The sequence below is a fragment of the Drosophila montana genome, unplaced genomic scaffold, assembly GCF_035044405.1.
Source record: "Drosophila montana isolate Dmon_TW-CO22-7 unplaced genomic scaffold, ASM3504440v1 contig_3217_1, whole genome shotgun sequence".
In the NCBI taxonomy this organism is placed as follows: Eukaryota; Metazoa; Arthropoda; class Insecta; order Diptera; family Drosophilidae; genus Drosophila; species Drosophila montana.
This window is the reverse complement of record NW_026998097.1, coordinates 1828413-1850986: the sequence shown is the minus strand read 5'-3', so window position 1 is coordinate 1850986 and position 22574 is coordinate 1828413. Positions and strand designations below refer to the sequence as shown.

The following is a 22574-nucleotide window of genomic DNA, read 5'->3' as shown; positions in this document are numbered from 1 at the left end:
AGTCTTTCTTTTTACATATAAACCACAGCTTGAAGAACATAAACAGCTCTTCTGAGGATTTGTAAAACTCCTTCAAGAAAATCATGTTACAAATTTGGTGGAAATCTTATTCAGTAGGCTTTACAAGTCTTTTCAACCTGACTCAGTATATTTTACGTCTGTATTGTAACAGGATTGGTTATATATCTGTAGATTTATTTTTTGATAAAACAAATTTAACGTCAACTTAAATCACACTCTTAACAGCTGGTATTGCGGATAATCATGTCCGCAGTCGTGTGTGAATTTATATTTAAGCTATTCGTCGCGTATCTCTGTTTTCTGAATCTGGCGAACATAACAGCGAAGCGAGCTTTCACACTAACCAGCCAGTATAAGAAATTTTTGGGTATACCCTATGGAACGGAACAGATTCTGGAGATTCATGAACGCGAATATCAATACACGTTGCCTGCAATAGCCGCCGTGTTGGCCTGCATGGGTTGTGATACCATACATTCGTTATGTTTTCTATTTGCATCCGAGGAGTTTCAGCATCGTCTGTGGCATTTGATGATCAAGCTTTTTTGGATTTCAAAAAGTCTGTGGTTATTTCTTTACATAGCAGGCTTCACCTCGATTCTACGATCCCATCATGAGCTATACTTGATCACACATGGACTGCAGCTGGAGAATGTCGATGACTTGTTAATTAGTTTCAAATTTCAGTTCGTTTGGCAAACAGTTGTCTTCATATTCGCAATTATATGCTGGCTGGAAGAGGACACTCTCACCAAAAACTATTACAAGCTCTTGATGTACGAGCGCGACTATCAGATTTGAGAATACATCACAACATGCGCTTGGTATGTAGATGATCTAATCAATATGTCGTTTGCCTTTAAGTCTCGCTATGTCAAGTGGCCAGTTTTCAAGTGGTGTCCGATTGCGAGTGCCTTCCATCAGCAAAATTTGAAATGAAAACGTGGCAGCACATTTTGTTGAACTCAGCATTTATCAACGCCGTTGCATTTCTGGATCGAAAACATTCTTCAAGGCAGTCTTCTTTACATGCTAGCACAACGCAGGCGCGGCATCGGGAACAATTCAGTTGTCTTTAGAGCGTTCATCAAGAACGGTTACGGAAACGAATTGCGTTACAAAAGATTGTCTCAAATTTATATTTTATTAAAATGTGAGTAAATGTAACTGCCTGACGAAAATGTATTTGTTTAAATGAACATCAAATAAACGCAATAGTAAATACACTTAGGGGCTAAGGAGATTTCAATACCTGTCTCGAGACGGATTTATGTCTTCAAAAATAATATATATAAATGTAAATTGATATATGGACGAAAAAAAAAAACAAAACATGTAACAAATCACAGAAAAAATGAAAACAACTAGTACTTACGAACTAAATCCTACGATCCTATATACACGCAAAAGTCTATTGTGAATGAATACGCTCTAAAAGTGGGGCAGACACACTTTGCCAGCAAATAGTTCGGAGACGACTGTTATCCACAGCGCCAGTACAAACATTATATACGAAATGCCAATTTTAAATGTATTTGGTAGCTGATACGCCTGTCCGCCAATCTCCTCAATGTGAAATCCCAGCGGGAAAACAACGGCTGCCATGCAGAACAGAACCATTGCGGCAAAGCCCACCCAGCGGGCATATGGAATTACGTTGCGGTCCCAAGTGCTAGAGGCCAATAGTATAATTGTCGTCGTGATGCATATGCAGCCGATGAAAATGCAAACAAGTGCGATTAGCCATTCCGGCTGCAGATCGGGCGTATAGCAGACCTGCGGCCGGTTGTACAACGTCATGCAAGTCCACATCAGGCCCAGCCGTATGTCTCCTGCAAAGCCACCAACAACAAATTGTTATTGTTAAGCCTGTGTTTGTATAACAAGATGCGGTTACCAGCTTCCTCTGTAATAATCCAATCGGGCAGTGCTAGACTCACAATAGCGAACACATCGGCGGCCATGAAAAGAGTGGCACTAATTGTTGTTAATTTGTCCATATTTATTGCACTATTTTCACTTTTCAAGTTTTAAGTTATTTCCTTATTGTTTCTACTCTTCAAGTTACAATGTGACCAGAGAACGCGAATATGAAAATATATTAGGGAAAAGAGCTGCCAACTCTTTGCTTATGCGGAATCGCCACCTGGTGAGGACTATCGATTAATCGATAAGTTATAAATGGTGCAGCCTTTTTGAAATAAATACAAACCTTGCCCGTTAGTCTTAAACTATAAATTATGTTGCCCCAAAATTTGTGGCTTGTAGTACAGAATTAAACAAGTGCAGTTACGGGTTATAAATGTATAAAACAATATGTGCTAGTTTGGTATTTTTTCAAAGTGGTAAATGATATATATGTGCTATACAGCATTGGCTGTCAGATGATCAATTCAAGATATATTAATTAATAATATCACAGATCGCTTATCTTCAGAACGCGCACTGGACACATTTAGCTACTCAAATATGTAAGAGCTATTAATAGAAGAGTAAACAAAGCTCATTTAAAATTAACATGTCTCAGGTCCTTTGAGGGCATTTGAAAGCAATTACAATTACGCGTGAAGAAATTATATTCATATGGTACAAATACGGCGGGCGTTTTGCCGTAACCGAGCTACGCTGACGTGTCCTTAGCGCTAGACAAGCACTCTTTATGGAGCCCGTGTTGTAATACGAACATAGCTGTACCCTGTAACCATCTATAGGATGGTTCCAGCGCATATGCTTTTTCATATATTTTGTTGTACTATAATTGTCCGGTCTGTAGGTGGTGCTCCCGTAACCCATACGAATGCGTGCATAAAATAGAACAAGCTGGTTCTCTGCTGCATTCATTCATTCAGTTTTTGGTGGTGCAACACGACGCTTGCCTTGTGCTTGGCATCGGGTAACTCGAATTTCGTCGAGAGAACCGAAACCGAAAGTCAAGCGACCGACCTCCTGTCAAAAGGGGACGTTATGTTTATTGTTTGTCTGCACTTCAGAGTTACGCGTCGTGATTGTAAATAAACAAAATTATGCCTAATCGCGCAGTTCCGACTGATGGGAACTGACCGCAAAAATTAAAAAACCAAACACTTATGTACGTATGTACATACATATTAATTTGAGTCTCAGATTACATTTTTGGACTTGGCATCATCTTCAAGAAAAACGCGTCCATTTCAAGTAACGAGACTCTGTGGACTTAAGCGAATTTTATTTATTCAAAGTGAAGTTGAATACCAAAATGATGTCTATATTTTTAGACATAATTTATTAACTGGATGTAGCCGACTACGCCATACCCTGTTGACGGGTCAATGGCCGATTAAATCTGTCGAAAAGAGCCTAGCTTTAAAACTGTCAGATATTATGATGTTTACTTTCTTTGACGGGGATTTACTCTAATACATATTCCATGTTTTAACTATCTAGCTTCACAATAAATGAACAAACGTACGAACAGGACGAACGGTCAGACGGAAGAGCGAAAACCAATATACTTTTTCTTAACTTGGGAACAGAGTATAAGTGGATACTTGAAGCAAGATTTCATACAAACTTCGGAAAATATCTTCTCAATAGTTTGGCCTGTGGTTTTAATGAAAATGTTAATATAGAATAGTTCTGATAACAGAATTTATAGTGTTTTTTATCATATATATCATAATATTCCCCACTCAGGGGAAAGGATTTAGAAAATTTGGTTTGATACATTTTTTTTCATATAAGGATGGTTTCACATTTGTTAAGAAACTAGACCGCTGTATCTAGTTTGATCTACTTCTGAAAACGCTGACGTGGGCGAATTAAAGCAATTGGCGGGCTGGAAAGCCAAGGTACGAATAGGAGCAGAAGCCAAGTGTTCCAGTAGTTAAAATAAATACACAGGCACACATAATCATACACAAATACTTATATTAATTATCTTAAGAAAAAGTGTTGAGTTTGCGTTATTTTTTCGTATACTTTTAGCAGTGACGGTAGGCCAGTTTTGAGGACCGCATTAGCTTTGCAAATCTAATGTCAACAAAATCGGATTTCAAAACCGGGGAGCCATTCAATTGAATTGCCCACACATACTATGAAAAGTGAGATTGTTATAAACATCAATTTGCGCTATAAAAGACAAGCACATGGAGCCCAGTGATAGCAGTTTTCAGCCCGACATGGCCGCGGACGATTCAAAATCCGAGTCTGAGTCTGAGTCCGAGACGACGACTCATGAAGCAAATAAAATCGAGCTGACAGGCGTTGGGTAAATACAAGTTCTGCAATCGCACACACAATTATAATATCATTATCTATTTGGCAGCAGTCGTAAAGATACGGATCCAATTAATGGAAGTAAGCACGAAGAAGTAGAAATAAAGTCTGGAGAAGCTAACAAGGCGGAAGAGAGTCGATTGAAAGAGCGCGAGGATAGGCCACTTGTGCTGGAAGAAAGGCACTCACTTTCTATGTAAATACTCGGATACGAATAGGAAAAGAATTTCATACTAACAAATTCCTGTTTCCTAGAGCGGAAACAAAGAAGCGTCGGGCCAGTGTCTACTGCAACGAGGATCTGTTTATACCCAAGGAGCTGGCTCGCGGTGAGCTGCACCAGCGTAGACACCACTCGGCTGTGAACTCTCTGGATCAAATCAGCCGGAACAGTGACTATTGCATACGAATGCTCAAGTTTCCCGTCGGATCGGGCCGTGCGCGCTTTGTTGCCCAGCAAATGAAAAGGAGAAAAACCAGAAAATCAAAGGCATTGCCAATGCTACTGCCAGAAGTGCTTAATCTGGACGAGAACCGGGCTGCCGAGGTAGTTGATCCGGCTAAAGAAGAGTTGTGCATCAAGCAGGAATCAAATGGGGGAGAGGCATCTCCCGAGCACAATCCAGATAGTGACAAATTTGAAGAGAGCTTAGCCCTAAACATGCCCAACCTGGATGCGGATAGAAATCAACTGCATAGCGATGACGAGTGCTGCATCATACTCGAGGATATTGTCAATGGGTCGCTGCCCGAGTCTGAGGAGGATGGAACCGAAGAGTTGATTGAGCGCGTGTCTAAGCGTCAATTGAAGCGGGCCGCCTGCTCAGAGTTGAGGTAAGCAAGGCAAATTTTTGACATATGTGTATCTACAACTAATTAGGATTACTTGCAGAGCCACAAAGTCGGATCAGATGCTGGCCGAAGATAAGGAGCTGACACAATTGCCAATCTTTCGTTGGCATAATCCGGACTGCAGTGATCAGGACATTAAAATGGGCATGAGGGAGAACTTGAAGCGTATAAGCTTATCGGTCAATGCGGACATTCATGTGGCTTTTAGTGAGGTGACAGCCACAGCCACAGCAGACGCAGTCGCAGAGCCTCAGCAGCAGCAGGAACAGGAACAGCAGGAGGAGCCAGTATCAAGCGGGGTGATAGAGCCCACGCCTGTGCTAGCAACAGAGGAACAGCTGGAAACTAACGAGCCCGTGGAAGTGGTTAATTTATTGGTATCGGAGCAACAATCGCCAGAGTTACAGGTCGCGCATCTACACACCATGGAAACACAACAGCAACAACAACAACAACCACAACAACAGCAGCACACAGTTCAAAGTTTGCAACATGTTGCAAGTTTGCCATGTATGATGCCAACTGATAGAGCGGCCATATCAAGCTGTCAGACAATCGAGGAACAACGCACGGACTTGCAACAACAGTTCATGCAACGCATTATCCTGCCGCGCTTTTACTCCGCCGATTTAAGCGCCAACAGCCATGCGATTAACTTGTTAAATGATAACATACAACAGCATTTTGTGGAGTCGCTTATGCCAACCGAATTGCTGCAGCAATGGTCCAAACAGCATTTCGAGAAGTACGCGTACTCGCGGCCAGCCACACAGCAACAATTGTTGCAACAGCAACCAGCTCAAGTCCAGCACCAACAGCAGCAGCAGCATAATTACTTTCAGGAGGCGGGTCAGAAGGAACTGCATCAGCTGAATGCACAGTATCAGCAATTGAAGTGCCAGCAGGATGAGCAGCTCAAGAATATAAACAAAACCCTGAAGGAGATTTATGCCAATCGGCTGCTTTCTGAGCGGCAACATGCCGAATACCACAGAAGTTTCATGCACAAAATGGTTGAGAGCAAAAAGCAGGAGGAGCATCTACAGGCACACAAGAATCAGCTGCAGAGACAGCTGCAGGCGGAGCTAAGCAGCCTGGAACAACGTATTACCGAAAAACAACGCCAGCTGCATGATCGGACGAGAACGTGGCAACATTGTCAACACCAGCAGCAGCAGCAGCAGCAGCAACAGTTGCCACAACAACAGCAGCAGCAGCAGCAACAAGATTTCGCTTTCGGTCAACAGCAGCAGCAGCAGTTGCCACAACAACAGCAGCAGCAGCAACAGCAGCAACTGCGACTGCAACAGGAGCAACAGCGGCTGCAACTGCAGCAACAAGATTTCGTCTTCAGTCAACAACATCAGCAGCAGCATCAACATTTTCTTCGAGGCTTTCCGGCAGCCGTGTATCAGCCACGTTTGCAGTGCTTTCAGGATGCTTTTTCCCCGTGCATTGAAACTCGTTTGCCGCCAACTTCACAAATGGAGACGCAGCGCAGACTGATGCCAGCGCCGCCGCCAGCAACATATCGCGCGGACAACATGCAACCGCCAGTGGCAACCAGCAACAGCAGCAACAGCAGCAGCAGCGGGGGTGTTATGCGACGTCGGCATACAATCGATTACAGAGCTGGCAATATTCTCTCGACTGCGCGACCATATCAGCAGCCGCTGCTGCAGACCCATTCGGCTGCTCACACGGATGCCCTGGCGTATTCACGAGGGGCAAACTTTTCAGGCTTTGCCCCTGCCACGGCCACAAGTAGCATTCCAGCTAGCCATCATTTTACACGACCGGGAACGCCAATCTCTACTGCCAGGCACCAGGTGAATCAGGCAATTGAACAAACTGCGATAACCTCCTTTATAAGCAACTATGTCTCAAATTATTTCAACGATATGGAGTCAACGAATCCGTAAATACGGAGTACATGTTAATTAGTTAGCTTGGCTTATTTATGTGATCTTGTAAATTTAAGCGCTTTAAATGAGTAAACTAAGAATCTTGCATTAAACACCTGTTCCTACTACCTTTAACTATTCTTAATATTATGTACAATATTTTGGTCTCAGGCTCAGCTACCCTATTGGTCCTTCTAATTTAAGTATAAATAATAATAATAATATAATATAATTTAAATAAAATAATGTCCCCTTACTTTTTCATTTGTTATAATTATTTTTTTTTAGCCTCATTTAGTTGCCTAATTAATTGCTTCAATTAGTCAAATCTATCGATAATCATTCCTCTAAATATGGTTTCGCATTAAATACATTTTTATTTAAATTGCGATGTTTTTGTTGTTCCCATTTTGGTGCCCTAATTTCTTCAATATCTTAAGCACTTTCTCTAGAATCTGTGATTATTGCCGTCGCCCTGTCGAGCTCCTGGATGGCAGCACCAATGAGAGCAGCGAGGACAGAGCCAGTTACTGCTCTGTCCATGCTTCGTATGCCCATTTCCATTTCCATTTCCATTTCCATTTCCATGTCCATTTTCATTACCATTTCCATTTCCATGTCCATTTTCATTACCATTTCCATTTCCATTACCACAACCATTTCCACTTCCATGCGCACTCCCATTTCCAGTTCTATTCCCATTCACATTTCCCGATCCATTTCCATAGTCCGATAGCCTATGCGAAAAAGAGTTTTCCGTCTGCCCAGCTCCATTGCCGTTGGCAGGCCCTTTCTTATATGGTGAGTATTTGGGCAGAGCTGCTGTCATTGGATATGGAGGATATGGTGGATATGGTGGATATGGCGGATTTTGTGAGGCTCTTGGAGAGGAAAATTCTGAAGTACCAAATGCATTTTTTGGTATTGATGGTGCAGTTCTATTTTGCTCGGGGGTGCCGTGCATGGGCATGGGCAAGACTTCGGAAAAGCCCGATGCTTGCATAGGCGCCAAGAGCTGAAGAACAAACGTGGGCTGCATTGGATCTGGGTTTGCATTATCAGGCTGCAGCTCGACAAGCCGGCATGGCAAGTCAAAGCGCATCAAGGTCTGGACTTGCATATCAGGAATTATATGTGGCTGCTGCTGCGGCAGTTGCTGCTGTTGCGGCAGTTGCTGCTGTTGCGGCAGTTGCTGCTGCTGTTGCTGTTGCTGTTGCCACTGCATCGGCATGAGCCCCGTGCTCTGGAACGGACAGTAGGATTCGCACGGCTGCTGATTTGGATATGGTGAAGGTATCGGAGGTATCGGAGCTACCGAGCCATAACCAGCAGTTATCTGCAGGGGCTTTGCTGTCGCTGACGTGGCTGTTGTGGGGTAGTTATAAGGTGCCAGCACCTCACATTGCTGCTGCGATGACCTCTTCTGAGCACGATCCATTTTGGAACCTTTGGCTGACCTTGCCGCGGTGGTTGGCGCTGAATTATAGGCGGCATCCGGACATGGGCTAGTTTGTTTCAGCGCTGACCTAAGCGGTGGCCTAGCCGTTGGATAGTGCTGTGACATGTAATCATTCTGAGAACTTTGTTTCGGCGTTGGCCTTGGCGCTGAATACTGCTGTGGGGACATGGCGCCCGGCATGTACTCATTCTGCGGCTGGGATAAGCGAATGTTGTTGTTGGTGCCAGGCGACGTGATAAATTGAACCGCATTCTTAAAGGCATCATAATTGAAACTATTGGGAATCGGCACACTGCAGTCGAAGCTTTGAAGGAGAGATAGGAGAGATTTCATTAAAAATGCACCCAGCAAGCGTTGTGGATCTGTACCTAAAGCCCTCCGGACCCTCGGTCACAATGCAAACTCCCAGCTGGGGTGAATCTGCCTCGCAACCATTGTCGAACTCCGTCGCTGGCATCGGAGCATAGCCCAAGTTGTAGCTGATTTGCTGTTGGAAAAGTTGTTGCTGTTGTTCTTGCTGCTGTTGCTGCTGTTGTTGTTGTTGTTGTTGTTGATGTGGTTGCTGTTGTGGCTGTTGCTGCTGCTGCTGCTGCCTCATTTGCGATGGTTGCTGCTGCCTGATTTGGGATAGTTTGTGCTGCACAACTTGCGACTTCTTTGGGCTAAAAATACGACCAGATGAAGTCGCATGGATGCAGTGCTCGCAACTCTCCGTGCAGAACATTTTTCAAATGTTTCAACACAAATTTGGCAAACTTTGCCCCACTTCCGTTGCCTGGCCAGGCCTGCGAGGCAGCAAAGATTGACAGCTACTACGAAATATGTATCTACGTAATTTAGCTCATTGTAAGTCCAGAAATGTTATCGATAATACAAAATGTTGTTGTATCGCCCGAGCACTTCGTTCCGGCCTATTTTGTTGTGAAAATTGTACAAGCTATGTTTAAGTAGGCAGGAACTTTATTTGGCCCGATGCCATAACTAAATTCAGATGTAAGCCCTCAACAACAGAAATAAAATAATACTTTTCGGATCACAAAAACTAAAAAAAAAAATAATGTCCGCCGTTGAAGAAAAGCGTGTGCCCAAGGATTGCGCTATATCATGCAGCGTAAAAAAATCCGAACAGAACAACGGAAAGCGCAGCTTTATAGTCACGGTGGACGACAATGGCAAGGTCGAGGTCAGCTCCAGTGGCCAGTGCGAGCCGCCGGAAGGCAGTCAGCCGCAAGTCAAGGAGCAGTCCAGCCGAAGGATACGAAATGCAACCCGAAAGTCGTCGCGGGGCGGCAAACAGCGCCTGCGGATAGCGGTGCTCGAGGAGAACGCCGGCAGCTCCGACGGAGAGTTGGCCAACGGTGAGGAGAAGAGCAGCAGCAGCAACAACAACGATATGATCAGCATTGATGCACAGTCCCTGGAGACGATGCACGATCGATTTGTGAAAATCTACAATAAGAATCTGCGCGGCAAGCCCAGCTTTGTGGTGCTCGAGGATGCGCTGGTGCGCAAGCGTGTGGAGCAGACGCTGCAGGGCCGCGCCATCTGCCACAATCATGCCGAGCAGCAGACATCCCCCAGCGACATAGGCGCCCATACGGGCTCCCAGACCGATGAGTTTCTGCTGCAGTGCGCGATGCGGTCGAGCATGCTCAAGGGCCAAAGCCGTGGCTGCCAGGCGACAGATGTCACGGCCAAATCGCCCGAGTGTGGAGCCTGCGCGGCCAAGCGGAGCAGCATGACGGCGCCACCGCTGCGCCGGCTTAGCCAGATGTGTGCTCTGCAACTGGACAAGATGATGCGAGCAGAAACAGTGGCTGCCAAGACTGCAAGCACAGCCCGTGCCAAGCCCAACACTGCGCCACATGTGACCATCAGTTTTGTGCCAGCAGCAACACAGACGGCCACCACGGTCAATGCACAGCCACAGCAGCAACCATTGCTGTTAGCAGCAGCAGCAGCAGCAGCAGCAACAGCAGCAACAACAACATTGCCGCGCAGCAACTGCGCGAATTGCTGCGCGCACATCCAACCGGCTGTTGGCCAGCCAATGCCAACGGCGCCTCACTGCCAATGCTGCCAGCATGCAGCTGACAGCAACTATGCCTGCTGCTTGAGGCAGCAGCAACAGCAACAACTTCTGCTACAGCAACAGCAGCAGCAGCAGATGCAGATGCTGCAACAGCATCATTTTGCACATGCACAGCAGCAACATCCAGTTGCAGGACCAACTTATGCTCATTGCTGCAGCAGTTGCTGCCTGTTGAGGCCAACAATGGCACAAACAACGCTCGGATTTGGCCATGCACCGGCTATGCCAAGCCATTGCAGTCATCCATTGCTGCTGCCGCCGCCGCAGCCACACGAGTATCCCATGAGAGGCTGGCCACCGCAGCCCATCAATTCCTGCCTCTGTTATCCGATGCCCGCGGTCAGCATGTCCGCCTACGACATCCCACACTGCGCCAGCTGCCACATGCAGCGCCATTCGTGCACCGCCTGCTACAATGACTACCAGCAGCAGCAGCACATGCACCACCTAAAGAAGCAGCAAAAACAATTTGTCTGCCTCGGCGGCGGCAACAACTTGAATGACCCTCGCTCGTCGTCTAGCACACCCGAGCGCAGTTCGACGTCCGAGATGCATGTGAGTCGCGGGCGTTCTAGAAAGCACCGGACACAGGAGGCGAGTGTGCTGAGCGAGCACGAAGACTCGGAGCTGCATACCAGCGCTTCCCAGCTGACTGTCAGACGGGTAAATGCACTCGGCTCCAACGAGAAGACCGCCAAGAAGATGCCCTTGCATCAGCAGCAGCAGCAGCCGCAGCCGTCGTCGCGCAACAGGGCGGGTGCATCGATTCCAGCCTCAAAGGTCTACATGGCGCGCTTTGGACGCACCTGCCTGGTACTGAAGCCCACCACGTCCGCAATGCCAACACGCCTGCTGACCAAGCGCATCAGCCGCTACACCTCCGTTATGGCCTGGCCCCAAAAGATGGCCAGAAAGTAAATTACAAATTACATTTGCCACAATAAACCAAACTAGATCCGAAAGCTTAAACTGATAAATTGGGCATTTGGAAAGATTTATTACAGATTTCTCCTCAACTGATGCTGCTGCTTCTGATGCCCCTTTTCTTGTCCAGTGCATGGACGCGGACAGTCTGAAACGCAGCATCGCGCCCTGGAACTGGGGCAATCGCCTGGCATCCGCATTATGCCATACTTGGCCAGGGTTTGCTGGTACATATCTTCGCGCAAAGCTCTGGCGTTTCTCTGATATTGACAGCATCTATCTGGGTAGCATTGCCCTGGTGCCCGGTTGATTAGTTTTGGCATCATCACAGCTGGTGCTGCTGGCGGCATTGTTGCATCATTTGTTGCTGCGCTTGCTTCGAAATTATTCAAATACTGAGGCTCAACATTATCCGCTTCCTCGACATATTGCATTTGTGGCTCAACATCAGCCTGCACGTATTCCTGATATGGCTGTGGCTGTGGCTGCAACTGTGGCTGGATCTGAGGCTGTGGCTGGATCTGAGGCTGTGGCTGGATCTGAGGCTGTGGCTGGAACTGTGGCTGTGGCTGTGGCTGGATCTGAGGCTGTGGCTGGAACTGTGGCTGCTGCTGCTGCTGTTGTTCGTCATATTGTTGTGTTGGGTGGAAGTCCTGCAGCAATATTGTACGGCCATTGTTTTGACTAAAGCTCTGTTGGTACGGCAGTGGTTGCATCTGTGGCGGTGCAAAATTTTGCAATTCACTGAGATACCGGTTCTGTCGATCCCATAAGAATTGCTGCTGCTGTTGTTGTTGTTGCTGCTGCTCTACCGACCGATTTGAATAATCGAAGGACGTCGAATTTGCTGAAGGTTGCACGTCGAAGTTTCGGCTCAAATCATATAATATTTGGCCCCTATTTTCAGGAACAACCGCTCTATGCCTGTATGGAGATAAGGGTTCATTCCGCGGTGCGTTTAAGCTGGAGCTGCGCAAAGGGCGCACTTCCATAAGTACGACGACTTCTTTATGCTCTTCATCAGGCACATTCCCATTGTCGTATTGTGTGTACATGCGGCATCTCGATGGGCACTTTTTTCTTGTGCAATAACATACTTTCGAACTGATATGGCTTCCGATTTTCGAGGACGAGACTTTGGGAACTAATCTATATGATTGCTTTGTTTCATTGCTGGAACTGGTTGGGATAAAATCTTGCACTCTATACTCTTCCTCAGGCACATTCCTATTGCGGCTCCTCTTAGGGCAATTTTTTCTTATGCAATAACTGAAACGGCTTCCCATTTCCGGGGACTCTACTTTGGGATGTGATCTATATGATTGCTTTGTACCATTGCTGGAACTGTTTGGAATAAATTCCTGGTCCTTATACTCTACCTCAGGCACATTCCGATTGTTGTATTGTGTGTACCTGCGGCACCTCGATGGGCACGTTTTCCTTGTGCAATAACATACCTTCGAACTAATACGGCTTCCCATTTCCGGAGACTCGACTTTGGAACGTGATCTATATGATTGCTTTGTATCATTGCTGGAACTGTTTGGAATAAATTCCTGGTCCTTATACTCTACCTCAGGCACATTCCGATTGTTGTATTGTGTGTACCTGCGGCACCTCGATGGGCATGTTTTCCTTGTGCAATATATTACCTCCGAACTAATACGGCTTCCCATTTCCGGAGACTCGACTTTGCTTTCATTGCTGGAACTGTATGGGATAAATTCTTGCTTTGGCGGCGCTTCGAATTTGTATTCGGGATGAATGAAATCTATTGCTATTAGACGACTTTTCTCTGATTTACTGGCGTGGCTTTCATCAGTGCGCATATAACCTTTTTTTGGGGTTTCAGAACGATTGGAACTACTGCTTGACTTTCGGGCAGGGTTCAGTTGTACTAGAACTACAGATTCCACTTCATTATTTTGTGCTTGGCCTTCGTCTGTGCGATAATAATCGCTTTCAAAAGCTTCGGATCGATTGGAATTACTTCGGTCAGCTTTCAGCTCTAAAGAAACTTCAGATTCCACTTTATTATTTTGAGGTTGACCTTTGTCTGTGCGATAATAATCGCTTTCAGAAGCTTCAGAACGATTGGAATAACTTCTTGTCTTTGGGGCAGCTTTCAGCTCTGGCGAAACAGCTTTCAACTCTACCAAAACTTCAGGTTCCATTTCATTATTTTGTGCTATGCCCTCGTCTGTGCGAGAATAATCTCTTTCGGAAGCTTCAGGACGATTGGAAATAGTTTTTGCTTCTGGGAATGCTTTGATGTCGTCTCTGGGGCTAGGGGGGGCTACCTTTTTTTCAGGTTGTGCTCGATTATTCTTTGATGTCTGAACTTGTCTGTCAGTGGGAGGACGTCCTCCACAGCACTTTAAAGCATCTCTGGTTTTAATGGCAGTCTTACAATTACACCTACAACAAATACACCTTACTCCAGGTTCCTTGTAATTATTCTGTGGTCGACAGGGTTGTCTTGCAACTGGGCGGGAATCGCCGTTTTTAGTAGATTCGGATCGAGGCGCCGTAAATTGGCCTTTGGGCTGTCGGGCAGCTACAGATACTGTATATGCGCGATGATTGACCTGTGCTCCATTAGCTTGTCTCTCATTGGTGCGAGGGGAGCCTCTTTTATGGGACTCAAAACGGGTTGAAGTAACTCTTGCCTTGTGGGACGTCTCGGGAACATGAGTGTCTCGCACGTCTCTTTTGGGATGTGGAACACGATTTGACTTTATAGGTTTCTTATATTCTGTACGATTTTGTTCTCTATGCGTTTCAGTTTTCGGTGATTGAGAGCGGTTTAGCCTATCTCTTATGAATGCTTTGGCTTCGTCTTCGGCTTTTTGGCGATTGGACTTTGCTCCCCCGACTATTTTCTTTTTATTTGAGCGCTTAGGACAAACAACTGACTCCTCAGCTGGCTGGGAAAGATCTGTGCAGTGTTGAGTTGGTCGACAAAAGCCGCATGGCGATTTGTTGCTGGCTACTCGTTTGCCCGGAATACTTGGCAGTGACAATTCGATTTCTCGCCTGTTATTTTTGGATTTAAGCTATGTCTTATATTACTTATTAATTAATTAAATGCTCTCTTACCATTCATCTGGTTGGCATATGGTGATCATTGTCCCAAAGCGATTGCCTTGCTGCTGAAAAGGCATCAGTACAACCGGCATTTTGGGCCTGCCCCTACCCCTGCAAATAAAAAGAAAATCAGAACTACTTTGCAATTTCTAGTTCAAAAACAGGAAAGAGGCTCTAGTCGGGAGTTCCCGACTAGGGGATACCCTGAATCCTTTAATTCGTACAGCAAATGCAGCTCGCGCTAGTGATAAAGATAAATTTAAAAAAATTTACCTTGGCAAGGCTCGAACTCGCAACCTACCGCACTACTTGCCGTCGCCTCTACCCAACTGCCACACCAATTATTAAGTCTTAAAGAGAAAAAAAACGAAACGGAGATCGGACAGACGGACGGACGGTCAGACAGACGGACATGGCTATATCGACTCGGCTGTTGATACTGATCATGAATATATATACTTAATTAGGTCGGAGATGGCTCCTTCTATGCGTTACACATTTCACAACCAAACTATAATACCCTCTGCAAGGGTATAATAATAGGCTTACATAAAAATATTATTTCAGATAGTTATATGTTATAATACTTAAATGGGATCTATGTCGAAAATGTTTGCTTTAACAATAGGTACTTACTTCGTGGGCATACGATGACAAAATTTCTTAAGATCTTCCATTATATTAGCAATATTTGTTTCATTTAAACGATGCAGCTTCAAATTGCCATTCGAATCGCACTCGAAATCTCTGCCTCCTTTTTGAAAGGAATATTTCTTGGAAACGCGTGTGTACGCCGTCACCTTATATTCCTCCAAGGTTGGGAGAAATTTACTGTCGTCCTGTTTCAAGAGACACAATTTGAGATTCTTTCGACGCACCTTGTCATTTATTGGGCCATAAGCGTACGGCCTTTTACGTGAATCAATATTTGATTCTTTATTCCTCAGATATTTGGGGCAGGTTGCGGTTGTGCAATGATCTTGCACTTGATCGAGTGTGGAATCTTGAGCACTATTCATTGATTTATTCAAGCTCTTCTCACTGGCTAGTTCTTGTATTTGGGGCGACGAGCACTTCCTTATATGAACGGAGTATGTGCTGATGTCCGAGGCACTAAGAGATGGCATTGTCTTCGCCACATTCGTACCACTGAAACGCCTTTTGTTTGCCTCCATAATAAGTTCTAAAATGCTTTGGGTAATGGATAGCCTGGACCTACAGTTCGAGCTGTTAGTGTTGGCCAGATCAGCTAACAGTTTCCTCGACTCTTCGGAGGATTTGTTAGCTGTGGCAGTTGCCTGCGGCGAATTCTCGGATATTTTGTTCGTTGAAGGGGAAGGAATTCGTTTTCTATCAGTCTTTGAACATTTAATGCTGATTTCATCGGTTGCATTGGATTTTTGTTCATCGACTCTGTCCACTCGGCTATTGGGGTCATATTTATTCTTATAACAAACACATTGGGGCATTGGAGCTTGGCTCTGTTCATCATCTAAAGCTGGCACTCGAATGGAAGCTAACAGATCTTGAAGAGCATGTGTCTCTATTGATATGGTTTCAAACTCGGTATCTTTCGATGGTTCTGTGCACTGCATCGGCAGGGAATTTATACTTTCAAGCTTCGCTTGTGGACGATTGGTATTGCTTCGTTTTTGATGCACACAGCTTGGAGCTACAGCATTCGGAATATACGATCGAACACAGGTTGACTTATCCGAATAGGTTTTAGGATCCTCCCTATTGAATGAACTCGCCATGGTCTGCTCTGAGGTCGAATCCTGGTAGGTTCTTCGACAAGATTTGCAGTTACACGCGAATTCGCTCTGTGCTGATTCCATTTCCGTACCATCCGTGATTGAATAATCATACATTGAACTCGGCATACTCTTCTCGTTAGGGTCCATAGAACTTTCAAAAGTAACCATGCTGTTGTTGCAATTACCCTGAATAGAAGGTAGAAAATTCCTTAATGGTGGTAAACCAGCCATGGAACTGCGCACACATTTCTTTCTTGTATTTGCTTTTGCCTTGCTTTCCTGCTCCAGATCCTGAAAGTCTCTATAATTGTAGCAATTTTGTTTTTGTTCCACCAATTGAGATGATAACTGCGATACATTGTTGAATAAAGGGAATTGGCTGTTTTCGGAATAACTTTCGCAAATGGGAGCATCGTCAAAGTAGAAGGTATCGTGTTCGACGGGTTTGTGTGCATTGGTATTCCAGGAGAGGGTCTTCGATGTTGTCCGTTTGGTAACCTCGCGCTGGAGCGACATCTCTGACTCGGGTGGAGTTCTATACCTCATTGTTACTCTGCTGCACGGCAGTAAAGGGGAGGTAGCTATGTTTTTAAATTGCGAACGATTTTGATATAATTGCTTTCTGTTAAAGGCATCGTTTATGTCATTCTCCCTACTGGCAGTCAACCCATCGCGCTTGGCGCCTGCTCTCTTGCATGCCAACGTAAAAGCCGAGTTTGGTGGAGCTCTTCGTCCAGACAAATTGTTGCTACACATCGAATATTTACTATTGGAATTATCACTGCTATACTGTGAATTGGAATTATTTGGCGTGGTTTGTGTTGGGGAACAAATTTTGCACATTTTCAGCTGTGATGGCATTATCTTCTGTTTGATCACCTTTCTCTTTGTGGGGATCTTGGCAAGAGCCTGTGGCTGGACGGGCTCTTCGCAAGACGGCACCTGAACCATTTGGCTATTTTGGGTTATCTTTTCCAGACACTGTGGCTGCCCGGGCTCTGCAGTAGGCGACACCTGAACCATTTTGCTCATTTGGTTTATATTTTTAAGGCACTGTGGCTGCACGGGTTCTGGAGGAGACGGCACCGGGACGAGTACAGGCGCTAGCATAGGCGGGCCATAGCCCATGGAACGCATTGTTATGCACAACTTACAAGAGGGTTCAGCTGGTGATGGAGGTGTCCTTGCTGCAGCCTGCTGCAGGTTGTGACCTGACTTGACCAAGGCATTGATGTCGGGATCGGGCTGTGTTTCTGTTATGCTACCCATTTTGGAAAAGCTTCTATTCATGCTATTCATCAAAGTGCACGGCAAAAGATCCCAAATGTTTCCAAAGCATACTGTTGTGGGTATACTAACGCGTATGGGCACATTGCAGTCAAACCTGTTACAGGAGGAGGGAATTAATAAAAATAAATCAAAACTGAAAATAGCAAAAACTGTGATGCTCACCAAATATCATTGTTGTTTTGATTTTGGATTTGGTTTTGGTTTTGGTTTTGCTCGAGCTTCGACTCAGAAACAACTGGGGATTGGGCTTCAGGAGGTGGTCGTTTTCGCTTCACCGACTTCCTCAACTTCCTCTTTGGCTTGACCTTCTCCAACACCTTCTCACCTTTGGTAGGTTCCAGTTTTGGGATTTTGGTTGGCTGTTGTTTTCTTTCATTTCTTTCTAACGGTGCAATTAGTTTTTTCAGATAATTATAGTCCACGGAACAGGATGGAGGACATTTAAAGCTTGTTGCCAATGAGTTTGACATTGCTCCGGTTGCAGCAGTTCTGATCAATTTCGACTTAGGACTATGCTCATTTGAAAGCTGTGGAGTAAACTCGAGGGGTGATGATAGACTTAGCCTAACCGGAGACCCCAATTTGAAATCATCTTGCAGTTTTGCCCCATTCTTAGAAGTCGCAGTGGACCTTGAATGCCTGGGACTTAACTCGGTGGGTGATGATAGACTTAGCCTAGCCGGAGACCCCAGCTTTGCTCCATTCTTCGATGACGAAGTAGACCTTGAGCTGCGTGCGGAGCTAACTGGAGTTGCCTCTCGCGGCGATTTGGACGTTGCAGAGACTCTTGATTTAGTTGATGTTGTTGTGAAATCGATTGGCGTTAAAAGCTTAGAGCCATCTCGCGAAGCATCCTTCGTTTTGCTGACTCTTCGACTTAATTTGGGCGATGCTGAGGCTTTAGATTTAGGTGAACCACCAATCGTTTCCAAAGGTAATGACGTCTTTGAGCTATCCGTAGAGGACTTTTTAGATCCAGAAGATCTACCAGAGTTATCCTGAGCAAGCTCTCCGCGCGTTTTAGATGACACAGAGGCTTTACTTTTAATTGGCCCTGCAATGGATCCTGTTGGCGTAGGCAATTTATAGCCTTCCCTCGAAACGGCGTCCGTTTGGCTACCCCTTGGATATTCCCTTAGAGATTTGGATGTCACTGAGTCTCTTTTTTGACTTGAGCCTGAAGTGCGGACAGCGCTACTCTGAGGTACCTCCCCCGCCGGCTTAGACATTACAGAGGCTTTCGATTTAATTGATCCCATTGGCGATAACACCTCAGACGTTGTCTCTGTTTTGCTGTCTCTTTGATATTCCCTTGGCGACTTGGAAGACACCGAGGCACTTCTCGGACCATCCATAGATTCGCTTGGGATTGTCATCGGACCTGAGCTAACCTGAGCAGGCACTGCGGCCGATTTAGATGACATGGAGACTTTAGATTTATTTGATGCTTCAACAGATCCAACTGGCGTCAATAGCCCAGAGCCATTGGCCGATATAGTCTCCTCTCCTCTCTCATCTACTCGATTATTTGCTGGGCATTCGCAGTGTGTTAAACAGTACGGATATCCTGTCCGAGACGTGACACTTGACGTGGCACCATCCTCTTGCCATTTTTGCTTAGTCGAAATGTTATGTATTATTTTGATGGACTCCTGACTCATTTCGCTGGTATAATTTCGGCATTCACATCTATTTCTCGTATTTGTTACCATATTATGGCGGCAACAGAAGGCGCAGTTACAGCGTCTATTTGGACAGCAACACATTGCATTAAAATTATACATTTTTTATTAAAAATTTCGATCAATCGGTTGTGAAAATTGCTTCTATTTTTTTAATAAAAAATCTGTAATTTAAACGGAATATGTCGTCAATCTCATTCGGGAAGCAAAAAGTTCACAATTCGAGGGAAAAACTTAAAATTTTGCGCCGAATAATGTGAAATTATTTTTACGATTGACAACAAATTCAGTTCACAAACAAATTTTAAGAAATTCCCAACTTTCCCAATGGATTAGTCTTAAGACCAAGAACCATATACTACATATTAGAAACTAATATTTTCTGAGAGCTTATCATATTAATGTTTTGACAATTTTGATAATACATATATACTTATATATAATATAATAAAATGCAACTATTATAACTTGAAACGGAAGCATTGACCAAATTGGATTTAGCTCAACTCTGGTTAAAACTCTCCATAGATAAACCGAGTTTGTAATGTACCGTACATTATACATAAGGTCGCTGTTGTGCACTCCTTGTTTCACTGTACATGGCACGTTACCTTACGAACTCCTTTGGGTAAAGCCAATAAATACTCTGCGGAGGATACTCTCTAGTGGCCCTGCCAGCAGCGCGGCATCATGAAGCGCATCTGGGCATAGCGCTGCCGGCAACAGGGCTGTCGATAACAATTCCCCGGAAACTGTAGTGAATGCATATGTTGCGGCTGCTGCTGCTGCGGCTGCTGCTGCTGCTGCGGCTGCTGCATTAGATATTGTTGTAGTGGCAACTGCATTGAATATTGTTGCTGTTGCTGTTGCTGTGGATAGCGTTGTTGGTTCTGTGCATCGGGCATGGTTGTATACATTCCAAGGCTCATCAGTGGTGCTGGCGATGTCGGAGACACCATCAACGGCTGCTGTTCGGTTGTCCCATTCGCATTTGCCACGGGGGCTAAGGCATTATCTTTTGCCGGAAACTGTACCGAACGTCTTTGCTGTGTCTCCTCGACGTCCGCTGGCAAGGCAGCATCGTTCTCTGTGTCCGCATCCGAGCACGGCTCCGGATCGCCTGTGATCTCCCGCGATGAATCATTGCTCAACGCACAGCCTGTTAGATTATGGGGCAGAGCCGGCGTGTGCTGCAATTTGGACGAGCCGCAGACATTGCTCAATTGCATTTGAACCTGGGCGATTTGGACCTGCGCCTGCTGCATCTGGTTCTGCAGCTGCTGGGCCAACAGCTCGGTTAGACCGCTTTGGCAGGAATGTGTCGATATCCGGACGGGCACTTGCATTGGCTGATGATGACTGCACATGCTATAGCAGGAGTTGGGGTGCATCTGTTGGCCCGGATAGCCATGGTTTTGCTGTTGCCGGCAGGGCGGCCTGTTCCAGGTAATGCCACGATTGTTATAGGTACAATTATTTCGATTCATTCGGTTTCCTTGCTGCGGCTGCTGACAAGCGCAGGTTTTTTTGGCAGCGCATTTTGTCGACTGTTTCTTCTCCATGCAAGCTGTTTTTCCCAGTTGACCCGGCGAGATGAATGCCGGCAGATAATATTGTGGTGCGGCATTCCAGAAGTTGCTCTGATGAGATTGCAAATCCAAATCATTTCCGACCGCCGAGTTCAGCTCATCACAGTCATAGCTTATACGACACAACAAAAAAAAAAACCGTCATAAACATTTACCTAGGAACTTGGATTCAAAAAAACATACCTTATATAGTGCGCCTCTGTTACCTCACAGGCCGTAACCAAGTTCTCACAGTCATCATCTCGGCCCGGACTCACCACATCATTAACATTGCCGTCGGAGCAACGACGCAATGGATATTCGCCACGAAAGGTTGGGCAATCGCATCTCGATGGCTTGCCATCCAAATCGTTATTCTTCGTCGCTGTATTTTCAGCTGCTTCTTCGTTTGTCCCGCCCTCTCTCACGTCAACAGCAGCAGCTGCTCCGACATCGTCTTGCACCACAGGATCGCTTACAGCTGGCGCCTGCTGCTGTTCAATGTTCGCCGGATTGGTACTACTTCTGGTATCTGGCAATTGGGAGGTGGAAGTGCGATGTTTCCTTCGGACATGTGATGTTTTTGAAGGCGAACTGCTCTTTGGATTTGGCTCCACCATAATAAGTGGTGACATATTGGTTTGTAGAAAATGCTTGGATCCTTTGCCTTTTAACATCCGCGTACGCACAGTATAATTTCCCTCTTTGGTCTCGTTGTCTTCGTTGTCCTCATCGGAATTGGCAGCAAAGTCATAGCTGTTCCGAGCCTCCATCATTGTTGTTACCTTGGTATTATTCTTGTGCCAAGGATCCGTCAGGTTGTGAAGTGGTATCTGCATATCGACCACGTGAGGCGAAGCTGAGCGGGTGGTCGTTCGGATACTGGACGGCGTTGCCAAAAATTCATTTCTCGTTGAGTTACGCGGACGACGCCGTTTAATGGAGTTACTTCTGCTCTCCAAGCCCCTGGCTCTATTTTGCGAAGGCCCACTAGAGTTCTGTGCCGGAAGCAATCTGTTTCCCTGCCCACTAAAGCCCCTCATTGGAGCCCGGCTGTTGCCCGCCGACTGACTAAACCTGGGGCCCATCGGATTGGACATACGCAATTTCTGTGCATACTCCGCTGCCGCAGTGTACCACATCGGGCTGCTACTCCTTGCTCCACCTGGGCTAACATTTTTGCGCATTTTGCTGGGCGCACGCAACCAAATTTAACAATACTTCCGTTCAAATTTATCTGTCAACATGTTCCAAAATTTCAATATACAGCCTTGATTTGTCGAAAACAAATAAATGATATCAGCATATTGTTAAATGTCAAACGCAGAATAGTTAGTGTCTATTAAAAGAATCATCTCTTGTGGAGATCTCCAGCTTCGGCTGACGCAAACTTTTTACTGGAGGAGTTAAACAGATATCCGTGAACCGAACTACCAAATAGAGATATACGTCAAAAGACCTCTCTGATGATAATAATAATAAATATTCATCGATATTTAGAAAACTTCGAGTGCTGTCAGCAAAGGATAAAGATATATGTACTTATTTTGTGGAGAATATACGAAAATATAAATTAATTAAAATCATATTAAGATAGGGACGGAGGAACAATTGGAGATGTCTTTAGGGCTGACCTAGAGTTAATCTAATTCTATTTAACAATGCATATTTTCATTTTATAGAA

At 45.3% G+C, this 22574-nt stretch overlaps 6 protein-coding genes and 1 long non-coding RNA gene across 9 annotated transcripts; 3 read left to right on the top strand and 4 right to left on the bottom strand.

The window, feature by feature from the left end:
- Positions 1–130: 130 nt before the first annotated feature.
- On the top strand, positions 131–1269 carry LOC135433092 (uncharacterized). Of its 2 annotated transcripts, XR_010437023.1 has the most exons (3): positions 153–845; positions 901–1174; positions 1253–1269. It is a non-coding gene; the product is annotated as an uncharacterized LOC135433092 (long non-coding RNA). The 2 variants fall into 2 exon arrangements; XR_010437022.1 differs by lacking the exon at positions 1253–1269 and having other exon boundaries at positions 131–845; positions 901–1251.
- LOC135433090 (uncharacterized protein C16orf52 homolog A) lies at positions 1147–2098 on the bottom strand. 2 transcript variants are annotated; one of them, XR_010437021.1, is made up of 3 exons: positions 1919–2098; positions 1397–1853; positions 1147–1295 (listed from the first exon to the last, which is right to left on the bottom strand). XR_010437021.1 is itself a non-coding variant. In XM_064689050.1 (2 exons), exons 1-2 carry the CDS (start codon positions 2019–2021, stop codon positions 1453–1455), a joined length of 504 nt encoding a protein of 167 aa, XP_064545120.1. In that variant the 5' UTR covers positions 2022–2098; the 3' UTR covers positions 1147–1452. The 2 variants fall into 2 exon arrangements, 1 of the variants encoding a protein (XP_064545120.1); XM_064689050.1 differs by having other exon boundaries at positions 1147–1853.
- A 231-nt stretch (positions 2099–2329) lies between these two features.
- Positions 2330–7049, top strand: LOC135433347 (putative uncharacterized protein DDB_G0271606). The gene is made up of 5 exons (XM_064689365.1): positions 2330–2366; positions 3985–4267; positions 4325–4471; positions 4531–5109; positions 5168–7049. The coding sequence occupies exons 2-5, from the start codon at positions 4146–4148 to the stop codon at positions 7047–7049; spliced, it is 2730 nt and encodes a 909-aa protein (XP_064545435.1). The 5' UTR covers positions 2330–2366; positions 3985–4145.
- A 334-nt stretch (positions 7050–7383) lies between these two features.
- On the bottom strand, positions 7384–9372 carry hale (hale-bopp). The gene is made up of 2 exons (XM_064688993.1): positions 8859–9372; positions 7384–8794 (listed from the first exon to the last, which is right to left on the bottom strand). Exons 1-2 carry the CDS (start codon positions 9212–9214, stop codon positions 7480–7482), a joined length of 1671 nt encoding a protein of 556 aa, XP_064545063.1. The 5' UTR covers positions 9215–9372; the 3' UTR covers positions 7384–7479.
- A 100-nt stretch (positions 9373–9472) lies between these two features.
- schuy (schumacher-levy) lies at positions 9473–11544 on the top strand. Its single transcript, XM_064688992.1, has one exon. The coding sequence runs from the start codon at positions 9548–9550 to the stop codon at positions 11498–11500; it is 1953 nt and encodes a 650-aa protein (XP_064545062.1). The 5' UTR covers positions 9473–9547; the 3' UTR covers positions 11501–11544.
- A 2-nt stretch (positions 11545–11546) lies between these two features.
- LOC135433054 (uncharacterized) lies at positions 11547–19569 on the bottom strand. The gene is made up of 4 exons (XM_064688990.1): positions 17803–19569; positions 15230–17734; positions 14606–14704; positions 11547–14542 (listed from the first exon to the last, which is right to left on the bottom strand). The coding sequence occupies exons 1-4, from the start codon at positions 19422–19424 to the stop codon at positions 11581–11583; spliced, it is 7188 nt and encodes a 2395-aa protein (XP_064545060.1). The 5' UTR covers positions 19425–19569; the 3' UTR covers positions 11547–11580.
- A 131-nt stretch (positions 19570–19700) lies between these two features.
- LOC135433055 (uncharacterized) lies at positions 19701–22170 on the bottom strand. Its single transcript, XM_064688991.1, has 2 exons — positions 21095–22170; positions 19701–21023 (listed from the first exon to the last, which is right to left on the bottom strand). Exons 1-2 carry the CDS (start codon positions 22075–22077, stop codon positions 19985–19987), a joined length of 2022 nt encoding a protein of 673 aa, XP_064545061.1. The 5' UTR covers positions 22078–22170; the 3' UTR covers positions 19701–19984.
- Between the last annotated feature and the right edge of the window lie 404 nt (positions 22171–22574).

What these genes read in the sequence shown, in the direction of transcription:
- LOC135433054 (XM_064688990.1), bottom strand. Translation starts at nt 19,424, where the DNA reads ATGTATAATTTTAATGCAATGTGTTGCTGTCCAAATAGACGCTGTAAC. An exon ending in CAAAACAACAATGATATTTG is followed by an intron (nt 17,735 to 17,802) that starts GTGAGCATCACA and finishes CTCCTGTAACAG; the next exon opens with GTTTGACTGCAATGTGCCCA. An exon ending in ATATGCCAACCAGATGAATG is followed by an intron (nt 14,543 to 14,605) that starts GTAAGAGAGCAT and finishes CAAAAATAACAG; the next exon opens with GCGAGAAATCGAATTGTCAC.
- LOC135433055 (XM_064688991.1), bottom strand. Translation starts at nt 22,077, where the DNA reads ATGCGCAAAAATGTTAGCCCAGGTGGAGCAAGGAGTAGCAGCCCGATG. An exon ending in ACAGAGGCGCACTATATAAG is followed by an intron (nt 21,024 to 21,094) that starts GTATGTTTTTTT and finishes GTGTCGTATAAG; the next exon opens with CTATGACTGTGATGAGCTGA.
- hale (XM_064688993.1), bottom strand. Translation starts at nt 9,214, where the DNA reads ATGTTCTGCACGGAGAGTTGCGAGCACTGCATCCATGCGACTTCATCT. An exon ending in GAGGGTCCGGAGGGCTTTAG is followed by an intron (nt 8,795 to 8,858) that starts GTACAGATCCAC and finishes TCTCCTTCAAAG; the next exon opens with CTTCGACTGCAGTGTGCCGA.
- LOC135433090 (XM_064689050.1), bottom strand. Translation starts at nt 2,021, where the DNA reads ATGGACAAATTAACAACAATTAGTGCCACTCTTTTCATGGCCGCCGAT. An exon ending in GATTATTACAGAGGAAGCTG is followed by an intron (nt 1,854 to 1,918) that starts GTAACCGCATCT and finishes GTGGCTTTGCAG; the next exon opens with GAGACATACGGCTGGGCCTG.
- schuy (XM_064688992.1), top strand. Translation starts at nt 9,548, where the DNA reads ATGTCCGCCGTTGAAGAAAAGCGTGTGCCCAAGGATTGCGCTATATCA.
- LOC135433347 (XM_064689365.1), top strand. Translation starts at nt 4,146, where the DNA reads ATGGAGCCCAGTGATAGCAGTTTTCAGCCCGACATGGCCGCGGACGAT. An exon ending in ATCGAGCTGACAGGCGTTGG is followed by an intron (nt 4,268 to 4,324) that starts GTAAATACAAGT and finishes TCTATTTGGCAG; the next exon opens with CAGTCGTAAAGATACGGATC. An exon ending in GCCGCCTGCTCAGAGTTGAG is followed by an intron (nt 5,110 to 5,167) that starts GTAAGCAAGGCA and finishes GATTACTTGCAG; the next exon opens with AGCCACAAAGTCGGATCAGA.